The sequence below is a fragment of the Schistocerca gregaria genome, chromosome 4, assembly GCF_023897955.1.
Source record: "Schistocerca gregaria isolate iqSchGreg1 chromosome 4, iqSchGreg1.2, whole genome shotgun sequence".
NCBI classification, from domain to species: domain Eukaryota; kingdom Metazoa; phylum Arthropoda; class Insecta; order Orthoptera; family Acrididae; genus Schistocerca; species Schistocerca gregaria.
Window position 1 is genome coordinate 122,688,815 of NC_064923.1, and position 13,426 is coordinate 122,702,240.

The window sequence follows — 13,426 nt, forward strand, 5'->3', positions numbered from 1 at the left end:
ATGTCTTGGAGTGCCACACTACACTTAGCTAGTTTCTAAGGATTGTACACAAAAAGCTAGGGTTCATCACCCATGATCACACGATTGAACCAATCGTGGTCATTGGCAGTCCTCTCAAGATGACCAATGCAGAAGTTTCTTTGATTGCCCTTCTCAGTTGAGGTTTTTTGTAACCATTTTGGCACAAGCCTTTCACATGTTCAAATCTTTGGCCCAAAATTTGATATATGGTAAAAGCGTAAAAGTTTAACAGCTCACTCATCATCCTTATTGTTAAATGTCAGTCTAGTTAAAGTTTTCATCAGTTTTTGAAGCTGAAGGCCTCTCTGAGTGAGGTTCATCTTCAGCATATTCCTGTGTTTCCAAAAGTGATTTGTGCCAGTGAAATTCTTGTGCTTTTGAAAAGGAATTTTTCCCTCAGGTGTGTTTCACCTTTCCAGAGGCCACACTCATGGATTCCCCAAGTTTAACACAAAACTTGGTGGCATAACATTGCCCTGAATTCCACTGTTCCATTTACATAAGACACAACAAAACCACTCTCACAAATTGCGTGGTGGCTGTATGGAGCTAAAACCCAGACTGGGCATCTGGAAGGAATGAACATATTGGTCTACACAGTTAGTAGGACAACAGTGTTACCATCCTCATTAATTTTCTCACACATCTTGTAAATCACAATGTGTCCTGTAAGTCATGAAAAGTCTTTGTACTTTATAAGTCAAATTCTGTGTCTAGACAGTATCTGAAATCGGTATTTTTTAACCTCTTTAGCAATTAATGGCTTGAACATAATAATGCATTAAATGTTTTGATTCCACATCCATATGCTGTCTCACAATAATGGATCTATTGAATGTGTGTCACAATAAATAAAAAAGTACATACATACAATAAAAAATAACAAGCGAACCATCTCCATTTGTTGTAAGAATAGCAGACCAACAAGTAACACATGGTGGTGATGATGGCTGCCCCATTATTGTTCATTCAAAGTCCTCTTTTCTACACTTTCTTATTAATGTTCTCCAATCCATAGCATAAAAATAAGACAAGTGTCACTAGAGGAGAAATAGTGCAATAAATGTCACTGTTAAAGATCTCTAATACTATAGTGGAACATAAATGGAGTCAAATCACTTATGTGGGAATTGAAAAAGTAGGCTGAAACATATCCCCTGTGTTTGTGCTTGCAAAACAAACATGTTGAATCCATTGAAGCCCCTGTGTTTATGGAACTAAGCTACCACTGTAGAGATAACTTTGTGTACATAGTAAAAGGTATTGTGTCTGTCTATTTGAATGGTACATACACTCCACTCCTGCCACTCTGACAGCTATTAAGGCAGCTATTGTGAAAGTGTGATTTCCATGTAATAGAAAGAAACTTCCACATGGGAAAAATATATTAAAAGCAAAGATTCCAAGACTTACCAAGCAGGAAAGCGCCAGCAGACAGGCACAATGAACAAAACACACAAACACACACACAGAATTACTAGCTTTCGCAACCGATGGTTGCTTCTTCAGGAAGGAGAGGGAAAGACGAAAGGATGTGGGTTTTAAGGGAGAGGGTAAGGAGTCATTCCAATCCCGGGAGCGGAAAGACTTCCCTTAGTGGAAAAAAAGAAAGAAAGGAAGGAAGGAAAGGAAGGAAAAAAAGACAGGTGCGCGCGCGCGCACGCGCCTCCTGTGTGTATGTGCGGATGGGTGTGTATGTGCGGATGGGTGTGTATGTGCGGATGGGTGTGTATGTGCGGATGGGTGTGTATGTGCGGATGGGTGTGTGTGTGCGCGAGTGTACACCTGTCCTTTTTTTCCACTAAGGGAAGTCTTTCCGCTCCCGGGATTGGAATGACTCCTTACCCTCTCCCTTAAAACCCACATCCTTTCGTCTTTCCCTCTCCTTCCTGGAGAAGCAACCATCGGTTGCGAAAGCTAGTAATTCTGTGTGTGTTTGTGTGTTTTGTTCATTGTGCCTGTCTGCTGGCGCTTTCCCACTTGGTAAGTCTTGAAAAATATATAAATTCAAGCTTTCGCAACAAACCGTTGCTTCATTAGGAAAGAGGGAAGGAGAGGGAAAGAGGGAAGGAGAGGGAAAGACAAAAGGACGTTGGTTTTAAGGGAGAGGGTCAGGAGTCATTCCAATCCCGGGAACGGAAAGACTTACCTTAGGGAGAAAAAAGGACACGCACACAGATATATATTTGCACATACACAGACACAAGCAGACATATTTAAAGGCAAAGAGTAAGGGCAGAGATGTCAGTCTAGGTGGAAGTACAGAGGCAAAGATGTTGAATGACAGGTGAGGTATGCACAGTGGCAACTTGAAATTAGCGGAGGTTGAGGCCTGGCGGGTAACAAGAAGAGAGGATTTACTGAAGAGCAAGTTCCCATCTCCGGAGTTCTGACAGGTTGGTGTTAGTGGGAAGTATCCAGATAACCCGGACGGTGTAACACTGCCAAGATGTGCTGGCAGTGCCCCAAGGCATGTTTAGCCACAGAGTGCTCTTCATTACCAACAAACACTGTCCGTCTGTGTCCATTCATGTGAATGGACAGTTTGTTGCTGGCCATTCCCACATAGAAAGCTTGCCCTGAAATGAGATCCACCCTTCACGAAATCCTTCCCACTCCACCAAGAGTGTCTTTCTGCCATCCACCTAACCTTCGTAACCTCTTAGTTCATCCCTATGAAATCCCCAAACCACCTTCCCTACCCTTTGGCTCCTACCCTTGTAACTGCCCCCGGTGTAAAACCTGTCCCATGCACACCACCACCACCACCACCACCACCACCACCACCACCACCACCACCACCACCACCTACTCCAGTCCAGTAACCCGCAAGGTGTACACGATCAAAGGCAGAGCCACGTGTGAAGGCACCCACGTGATTTACCAACTGACCTGCCTACACTGTGAAGCTTTCTATGTGGGAATGACCAGCAATAAACTGTCCATTCACATGAATGGACACAGGCAGACAGTGTTTGTTGGTAATAAGGATCACCCTGTGGCTAAACATGCCCTGGTGCATGGCCAACACATCTTGGCACAGTGTTGCACTGTCCGGGTTATCTGGATACTTCTCACTAACACCAACCTGTCAGAACTCCGGAGATAGGAACTTGCCCTTCAGTATAACCTCTCTTCTCGTTACCCACCAGGCCTCAACCTCTGCTAATTTCAAGTTGCTGCCACTCATACGTCGCCTGTCATTCAACATGTTTGCCTCTGTACTTCTGCCTCGACTGACATCTCTGCCCAAACTCTTTGCCTTTACAAATGTCTGTTTGTGTCTGCGTATGTGCGGATTGGCGTATGTGCGGATTGGCGTATGTGCGGATTGGCGTATGTGCGGATTGGCGTATGTGCGGATTGGCGTATGTGCGGATTGGCGTATGTGCGGATTGGCGTATGTGCGGATTGGCGTATGTGCGGATTGGCGTATGTGCGGATTGTATACCTGTCCTTTTTTTCCCCCTAAGGTAAGTCTTTCCGCTCCCGGGATTAGAATGACTGCGTACCCTCTCCCTTAAAACCCACATCCTTTTGTCTTTACCTCTCCTTCCCTCTTTCTTGATGAAGCAACCGTTTGTTGCGAAAGCTTGAATTTTGTGTGTATGTTTGTGTGTCTATCAACATGCCAGTGCTTTCGTTTGGTAAGTCACATCATCTCATTAGTTATTCTGTGCCCTCATCTCACTTTCCTGGCCTGCAGTCACATCCTGGTGGATTTGTACTAGTGATAGGCCTATCTTCCCACATTTGGATTTCCTTCTCAGACAAAACTGTCCTCAAAAGGGAGCTTCAGTGATGAATGCTCTGTATAGAGAACTACACGTCCTAACACCACCATCTTGAACATTGAGACTTTATTAAAATTTTGACTTTGCCCAGGATTGAGGGATTCACATAACAATTGTGATCTGTGATGCAATTTACACATCCATCCTAACATCCTCTGGTTGACTTCAGAGGTTGTATGTCCATGGTGGAATGAAAAGGATTGCTTGGGAACTGAGAGGAGGCAGTTAATATTTATTGCATTAGTCAGTATATTAAGTGTGTGTGGACTTTAATTAATTTTAAATTAGCAGCTAAATGAACTTCAGTTCTGCGTCTGTTTTTGCAGTGTCAATGGTTATGGGAGTCCCGACTGTGCGGCGTCAGGTGCAGAGCTACCTGCTGGCCACGCTGAAGAACCTGGTGGACAGCATGAGCCCACAGGAGGCCAACGATAGTCTTATCATTGTCTTTGTTGCTGAGGTATGATATGTGCCAATAATTTGGCAATTAAAATAATTGAGATATTGGCCTCTATGAATTAAGAGAAAGCAGACCACCTTGGAAAATTTCACTGATGATACGTCTTGTTTTAATATCAGTAGAAAGCATCCTGACAGTGTTTTGACAAGTTTCCTATTCTTTGAAATGCCAGCATGCTGTTCTTATGCACTAGAATTCCAGAACGAAACAGACCAATAACATTCTGATCTGTCATGTAAGATGGCCATTAAAATACGCTATCTGATCAAAAGAATTCAGATCCCCATTAGTGAGTACTATCCTTTTATTTTATTTTGTAAAATGTGATCATATCCTTCCACATTCAGGGTTTTCTTAACCCTCCATCAGGAGCACTGCAAAGAGGGGCTGCAGTTGTTCCTTCATGTTTTCACTTCAGAATTATGTCATGGACAGTCAACTTGGGGCAGCTATAGAAAGGTTGAAATGTGGCTGGTGGGTTTGTCACTCAGATGATACCCACTGACTAGACTATGTTCAAAGTCACTTAGCTCTCCTGACTGATGAATTCTGCTGTTACTGCTTATGTACCACACAATACTTTCCACCTCCTTTTGTACTGGCAAGTTGACTTCTCGTGACATCTAGTGGTAAATTCCAAATTTACAAATGGTCTCGATACTTCTGATCAGGTAGTGTACATCCTAATTTTTATTATTGCTGTCTATTATTTTCATTTTTTGTCAATATTGTTCATGTTTCTGTCTTTCTTTTTGCAAGCCATTTTCATTGGCTCACCCCAACATCATTGCTAGAATCTTCTTCTATTTGACTTCTTGTTGATCTGTCTAACCTCCATTCCTTGATGAATTCTGTGGTATATAGAATTTTGGTCAAACTTTCGTGCATTGTTTGACCTAGTCATCGATGAATCGTCTTTGCTATTATTTGCTATTTGCATCTTACTGATTCATTACTAAAAGGCCTCTTCTCATCTGTGCTAAGAAAACCAAGAATTGTACTCAGAGATATGGAAAGTGCAAACATTACAATTGTACAAACCAGTGACTAAATGTGTGCTAAAAGTTGATACTATACGCATAACAAGATAGAGAATGTGATATATTTTATGTGAAGAATAAACTTGGAGAAAACCGTGTGCAATGTGGGTGCTAATCTTGCTTCAAAAAAGTAACAAATTGTACAAAAACCTTTGGACCAAATGAATGAAGAAACAGTTGAGAATAAGCCTGGATAGCAAAAGAATGTTAAAAAAAATCTTTCTTTTGAAATAAGCCTCTTCCCATCTGCTCGCAAAGACCCTTGGGCAACGGAGTAACTGAGAGAGGTGAAGTAAAAATAGTGAAAACATTTGACCTGTTCACTAGATTTGTCATCCTCAGATTTAAGGTTTTTTCTACTGGAAAAAAGTCTGGAGAATGTTTTGGACCCAATGGAAGTTATAGGAACCAAGAGAGGTTTTCCTATGAAAATCACACTTCAGATGGAATACATAAAAAGTGAACATTTTCAACTTGAAGTTTCACTCTGTCTTTGAATGATGTGCCACAACAGTGGTTCTAAAAACACACAAATTAGTAATGTTGGCAGTGCACAGGCGACAAGAAAGAAATTATGAACACTTTGCTATTCTGAGTGTTAGTACCGATCAGTGACCCAGAGTTGTTGATGTCCCTCTCTTAAATATTTCTCACAATAAGATTTCCAATGAGAGTTTTAATTCATAGGGCAGTGGTGACTGATTTCTTATTCTTAGAACCAAATAAGTGTAATGATTTAGATTTAAAGTAAATAGTTCATCTCCCTGGAGGTTTCAAATGTTGGCGAAGATGCCAAATAGTAAGATTTAGATTATGAGAAAAAAATATTAGCAACATAACAAATTACCTGGTGTTTAGGCATACTTTGAGGGAAGGTCACTGGAAAGATGTGTGAAGCAGCATTGACAAAAAATTGCTTGTCCTTAAAAATAAATCTACAGTACTCAGAGTCCTATTGTAATCAGGAACAAAGGAGGGCAACATTTAATGAAAGCTAGGACAAAAAATTGATAATTCTCGTGCTGGAATTTGAGACCTGGAACTTACTCAGAAGACAAACTGTAATCAGTGCCACAAGTATTCGTTAATCTTTCTGCATGTTATAAAACCAAAGCTCTCAAAGAATGATGTTAAATTGGAAACATTATTAAGTTACGAACAAAAGAACTATAATTTTGCATTGAGGTACTCGGTAATAGCTATAGCAGAAAGGATGGTGGCATGGAAACTGTTGGCTGCCAAATTCGACATGTGCTGCTGACAGTGGCAGCAGACTTTGCATATACTAATAAACAACCAAAACTGTTTTGTCTTATTATTTACTACAATTTGTATAGAGCTGTTGTGGAAAACAGTCACCAGAAGAATCTTGTTTATCAAACTAAGTTCAACAGTAAATAAAAATAAAATAATTTTTGACAACCATAAGTATAAATGACCATGTTAATTAGAAAGCCCTCTCTTCACTGATAAGATTATTTTGAATGTTTAAAATCTGTTAGTTAGAGAACTATTATCTTGGGCAGGACAGCTGAAGTAAAGAAAGATAAATCTGAAAAAATGAGTTGTTAAAATTCTGTGTTGGGTGGATAACTACATTTTTTCTCCCTTTCTAATATGTTCCTTCCTGAATGGTGTCATGTCAAACCACACTACATGCATCCAGTCAGCTACTCTCCAGTTTGTGTTATTTGTCCCATCAGATGCAGGGCATTTTCTGCTGGTGTAAGCAGATGTACTGGGATCACTGTCCATTGTATACAGTTTCCCTCTGAATGTTCATAAACTCGTTGAGTTGGATGTATATTCTGTCAGAAATTCCTATTAGGCCTGAAACTGATGATCATAGATAAGATGTAGCTCTGGCTGTTGTTGGTCAGAATATTTTTTTAAAATACTGTTGTTAAACCATGTTACATTGCTGAAAGTGGTACAGAATTCCTTATAGTCAAGTTAGACAGCCTGTTACAATACAACCATAATTGGGCAATGTCATTCACTTGTTACTGAACTGGTGCTCCCATTCCCTTTGTTTAAATTACAACACTAGTCGATATTTGGTACACTTTAAGAGTTCAGCAACAACACAGACTTTGGGCTGGCTGAAGTTATGCGAAGAATGAACCCAGTGAAATGCTGCAAGTCTGTGAATAAGTCCATCATACTGTGCTAAGAGAGATCCAGCTGGAGTAAAACACCAAACACACTCAAAGCTCGCAGAGTACGTTGCAAGTGTGTAGACTACACACAACACTTGCTTCTTGTTGCTGTGCAGGCAGTTTTATTCTGCTCCAGATACATTTGGATCATGCCACATAATGTGACTTCACTGGTTAAATCCTGCTTACTGTCCAGTATAAATAGTTTTGCTAATTGAGCTGCTGACTGCAGCAGGTATGGTCATGAGCATGTCCTATGTATCATTCTGTCATGTCTCCAGGTTGACCCAGCTTACTGTGCCGAGCAATGAGCAACTGACACTTCCACACCACTTCACTGCTATAACATAAATAAGTGTGGGGGTCACACGATTTTCTTCTACCAGTTATGTACCGACTAAAATGATCCAAAGTGACCAGAGCATTCTTTTAAGTTGTAACTAATATTTTGTCTGTTGAGCTTACTTTCCTTTCTTCTGATTCACGGCAGTTCCCTGGGTGTCCATTTGATGTTCATTAGGAACAGTTTTCCACTAAATGAGATCTGAATGCCCACATTTGTTGCTTCTACATGAAGTTGGTTGATCTGTTGTGCAGCAGTCACTCTTTTATCAAATGCAGTTTCATGGTAATCTGAGTACAAAGATTTTGTTTGAAGGCTTTGCAGAAATTTTGATCATTATTGTTTCTGAAGTATTGCTTGATTTGTGCCACATGATTTTGGTTAAATGAATTCTTACCTAAAGAATCTGAATTTGACTCCATGTTTGTTTGTTTTTTAAGCCCAGGAAGACCCTCCTGTTTAAATGATTCTTTTTCTTGTTTTAGCTCCACCAGTATTTTCTTCTGTTCTGGTCATATCCTTGAATTTTTTGATCTATCGAAGATATTTTCTAGGCTTTAATTATGAGATAATTTCCTTAATCATTTTAGCTGTGGTTTTGGTTTTTACCTTAAGTTTATTTAAAATAAAAATGACTAGCTTTCTTGGCATCATATGTTGTGAGATACACATGTGCTCGTGAAATTTTAATGTTGCTATAAAAACTAAGTGTTTTTTCATCTCAGTATCTGTTAATGTTGAACTATCACTTTTGTTTGTCCACAGACAGATCAAGATTACGTCTTGCAGGTTGTTAGACAACTTGAATCACAGTAAGTATATTATGTGATTTATACTTTTCAACCTACCTGATAAAAGCAGAATATTGACATAAGTAAAGGGAAGATATTTTGATCTCCTATGTGATTACTTAATTGAACTCCAAACAACTTTTTTATATAAATCATTTTAGTAATTGTAAGATGTGAACATGTAATGTTGACATTCACTAAGTCATTTATGGAGGGAGGGCTGCAGACATCAGTGCCTGGGTACCGGAAAGTGATTAGAATGTGCATTACCAGCAGATATCCATCAGTGAGGAGACAAGAAGTGATAGTGATAGTGATACCTTGAGGAAATGTGATACCATTTACAATTAATGTTAGTAACTTAATATTATTAACAAAGTCAGTGTGGTACCGGTCATAGTGAAAACTGTAAAATCTCTACATATAGCAGGTTCCTATTCAAAGCAGTGGGTATTGTTACTTCCAGGTAAAACTATGGAAAAACTAAAACGATCCGACATCCAAATCATTAAATTTATTGGTGGCAACAATTTCTACAACACTGTGAAAAACATCAGGAGATAATAAATCTGTGAAAGTGTCATGGCCTCTTTTTAAACCAATTTGATTTCAAGGTTACAAAACACAGTATAACTGGACAAAATGGAATACTACAGTAAAAGAATTTTGAAAGTAATGGTCTTTGTGGCTAAAAGTTTATTTTGCAAGACTTTGATTCACATACATTACTGTGTGTTTACACTGCTGGCAAAGCAGCAATGTGAAAGGAGTATTGTTGAAAATATTCTTATTCTTGATGAGTGCTGCCCAAGAACTTCCAGTGATTTCGGTGGATAATAGATAATGTCAACAGCATTCTGAGAATGTTTGCAAATGACACAGTTAATTGCAGAAAAGTGTTACTGACTGGTATTTTTTAAATGCAGAACGTACTAGTTGAGATCAGGGCAATAATGTCAATATACATGAACAAGCAAATTTTTTTCTGAAACAATGCTTTCAACTTGCTCTTAGAGATTTCCAGGTAGTCAATTTATGTTGCTAGGCTGTCTTACAGAACTGTCTTCAACTTCAACTGGACTGTAATCTGTAGCTCTTTAGCCAATCAGTAACTACCATAATCACATCTAATTTGTGTGTATTTCTATTCATTCGGGTTATTTATTTATTTTCTTCTATAAATATAATTGTCTTAAGGACACACAGTGAGTACACAGCCAGTAAATTATACGTGATACAGCAGTCCCTACAGGAATGGGTTCTGCTTATACATATTACCAATTATTTAAACTTCTACCTCCTAAAGCCTGGATATACCGTCCATGTAGACAGTCGGTGCCCCACCCCAAATTTCTCTATCATATTGTAAATGTGAGTGGATTAATCCATAGTATATTTAAGGATGAGAGGAGTTGTTATATTTGTGAGACTTTTTAGTAAGTAAATGTTGGAACTAATCTTTTTACAAATGTAGCTGATATGCTCTTTCATTGCAAAGTGTTAATCACATTGCCTAAAAATTTATTCTTAGTGGACACATTAGCTGTAGGCAGTGATTCTGTATTACTGAGATCATTTATAATCACCAAGAAGTTCACAACAGTAGTTTTACCCTCATTTGGTGTAAGTTTGTTTATAATTAGATGTACTGTCATCAGATCAAAGTTCTTTTTATTGTTTTGTAATGCTAGCTGCTCACTACTGTGCTACTATACACAGTGCCATTTGATTTCCAGTATTGTCACAGCAGACACAGGAAGTTAATGGCAACGGCCTCTGCCATCTTTAATTAAGAACTAATGATTCTAGCACTCAAGAAAAGGTCTGCAAATAGTACAAATCATGGAATGATCAGAGCAGTAAAATAGAAAAGCACATATTAGAATTGGCAGTCATCCCTTTTGGGCATAGCACTGAATAAATTGGCTATATGAATGAGTGTTGTAATTCTTAATACTCTTCATAGTAATCCATATAGTGATTTTCAGAATATAAATGTGATCCTAGTATGCACATTGCTAAGTTTTTGAAGCAGCTGTTATCATATTGGAAGTATCTCAGAACTGTTGAAGCTGGAATAGTTCTCCCATTATTTCCAGACTATGTAATGCCACCGGCATCATACAAACATTGCTGCAAACTGAACAGTAGTATAATTTTTACAGTAATACAAGAATTGGTAATCACTGGTCTTCTTAAAGATAAAGCCCTGACAAATTTTCATTGAGTAATTGAGACAAACCACAAATACACATATAAATGAAGTTAATCTGCAATCTCTACTCAGTTATATGCCAAAATATCTTAATCCATTGATACACACTGCACCTTTCCCACCCAAGTCACCCTTGTGAAAGACCCAGGTTAAATACCTGTCAGGTATACCCAGCGAGTACAGCCTACTCGGTCTGTAACAGGCTTACCCTCTCTCTGTGAGAGGCAGGGCTGTCTGTGAAAGCAGTTGTGTACCACCTTTGCTCAGTTTCTCCACAACACTTTATTTGGAGATGACTACCAACCAGCTGTCCACCCAAAAGATTGTCCACTGCCAAACTGTGGGCCTTCTGGATCCTTTGACTAATACCAGTTTCTCAGAATTCTACATATGGAAGTTATCCTTGCCATACACTCTTCAACCCTGTAACTCTCCTAGCCTGCCACACCCTCATCTCCATCGCTCCTCTAGGACCTAATATCACTCAGCCTGTCCATATCCCACAACCTTTTCCCCTCGGTCTCTTTCTCCCTCTGTGTTCTATCTCCCCCTCGCAATCCACTGCTCCAATTGTGCACTGTGCACAACTCTCTCTGGATGAGGTCTCTCCTAGCTGTCAGCCACCTTTCCCCAACCCCCTCCCCCCCCCCCCCCCCCCTCCTGCTGTTCCTCACTAATCACTTCCTTTCTCATTTTGCTCACTCCATTCAACTTCACAATCACCCCAGTACAGCTACAGTGCTGTTAAAATATAGTCTGATTATTGAATTTGGTAAACAGTTGTTAAATAGCATACATAACACTCCAGAATTAATATTTTTATGATTATGAAAACAACTGAGCAGAGAGAATCTCTGACACAGCCGAGAAATAAAACCTGGGTCCCTTAACATGACATTCTGTTGTGCTGACCACTCAGCAATTGAGGCGGACAATATTTTGATCTCCACGTATTTATTGACACAAAGTTTTATTTTTAAGATCAACTTTGTAAACTGCAGGATCTCAAGATCTGTTTGCTGATCAGTAATCTCCAAAATATTTCACAAAATGTAGTTGTGGCAAAAACCAACATGTTACTTTACAAGATGTTATCTGGCACAGTAACTGTGCCATCTGAATACCAACTGTAGACTACCTAAAATTAAAAGTGTGACTGCTATTCATAGATGTTCATCATGGAAACTGCAGATCGGAAAAATATGGGATTATTACATTCTAGTTTTTAACGAAAGACAGTGAAACTAAAACAAGTTAGGCATTGAAGTTACCATGATTAATAAAAAGCCACATAACTAGAAAGTAGTAGGTGCTACTCTCAGATAGAAGTTTTAACGTGCATGGGGATACACCTAAATTTGCCAAGAGTTTTCCAGTTAGTGAAGTTTTCTAATTTGCATTGATATTTTAGTGAAAGTACACACTTTCATAAACAATCGGAGCTACTTAACTGTATTTCTGGATTTAGGTAAGGATAACATTTTGAAATTGGAATATCCGAAACAAGAAAATCTTATGTAGAAATAAGTTTCAAAACACAATTTTGGAAAAAGTAAAACATTTCTTGAAAAGTGGACAATAAACAGCTTTCAAATGTGCTACATTAATCATGGAACAAACCATTTTCAGCACAGTTATTAATATTTCCAGATGAATTAAATATATTATTATCATTAATCCATTGTATATTACACTGTGAGTAAAGTAGTTTATCATAATATTGCATAGATAACATTTTAGTCCAGTTACATAACTATAGAATAAACATTGCATATATAATGAAATGAAAAAAAAAACATTGTATTTAAGGAGTAGAACTAAAGCTAGTGGAGCTGTCCTACTTTTTTACTTCTCACGGGGTTTATCTTTATTCCTTAAATTATTAGTAATTATACTTTCTTTCTCTTGTGCTAGATTAGTCTGCCAGACAAAATATTACTGGCAGAAATCCTATAAAATGACATGGTTTTTTTCATTTTGTAAAAACAAGATGTCCATAGTACTCAAATTTGAATGGAATTTATAAAAGTATTCTTTTGCCATTTGCATGGATGTCTTCTGGCACATTTGTGCCCCACAGAATTCAGTGTACTATGGTATGACATTCATAGTTGCATTACAGCAGATATTGTTCACCTGATAAGCATTTATCACTGTTCCCTGCCTGAAATGAGTTATTATACTTACTATATATATAACTGATGGTGTTAATAGTGCAACAGCACACACACAGGTTGTCTTCTGATTAAATAGCTACACTTCTATTGCACCTACATCATCATTTTTTATGCAGGTTGAAATTGATGTCTCAGGGTAAACAGTTAACCCGTAGTATTACACGTAAAGGAGTAACAGTTCTTATTGTAAGAAAACTGGTTGTTTGCAGCTTTCCATTATTTGAACCAAAACACACTTTGATACCATCAGAAGCAGCCATTCTGCAGTGTTGAGGCAAGCACTTTTGATGTTTTGCATTAGTACAATGCCACTATAAGAATTGGAGCTTGATGTTTTATGCCAAAAGATACAGTAGTCTACTCCGAGTCGTCACAGTAATTTCATATAAACTCCCAATGCGATGAAGCCCTTAGTTGAGCATCCTA

General features: G+C 38.6%; 1 protein-coding gene across 4 annotated transcripts in view; it reads left to right on the plus strand.

Moving 5' to 3' along the window:
* The window catches only part of LOC126266596 (alpha-1,3-mannosyl-glycoprotein 4-beta-N-acetylglucosaminyltransferase A), a 705,207-nt gene that overhangs the window by 643,319 nt on the left and 48,462 nt on the right, over positions 1-13,426 (plus strand). For all 4 annotated transcript variants that reach the window (XM_049970912.1, XM_049970913.1, XM_049970914.1 and 1 more), the window contains 2 exons: positions 4,142-4,275; positions 8,583-8,629. In XM_049970912.1, the coding sequence (XP_049826869.1) occupies positions 4,142-4,275; positions 8,583-8,629 (181 nt within the window). The remainder of the gene's footprint in view (positions 1-4,141; positions 4,276-8,582; positions 8,630-13,426) is intronic.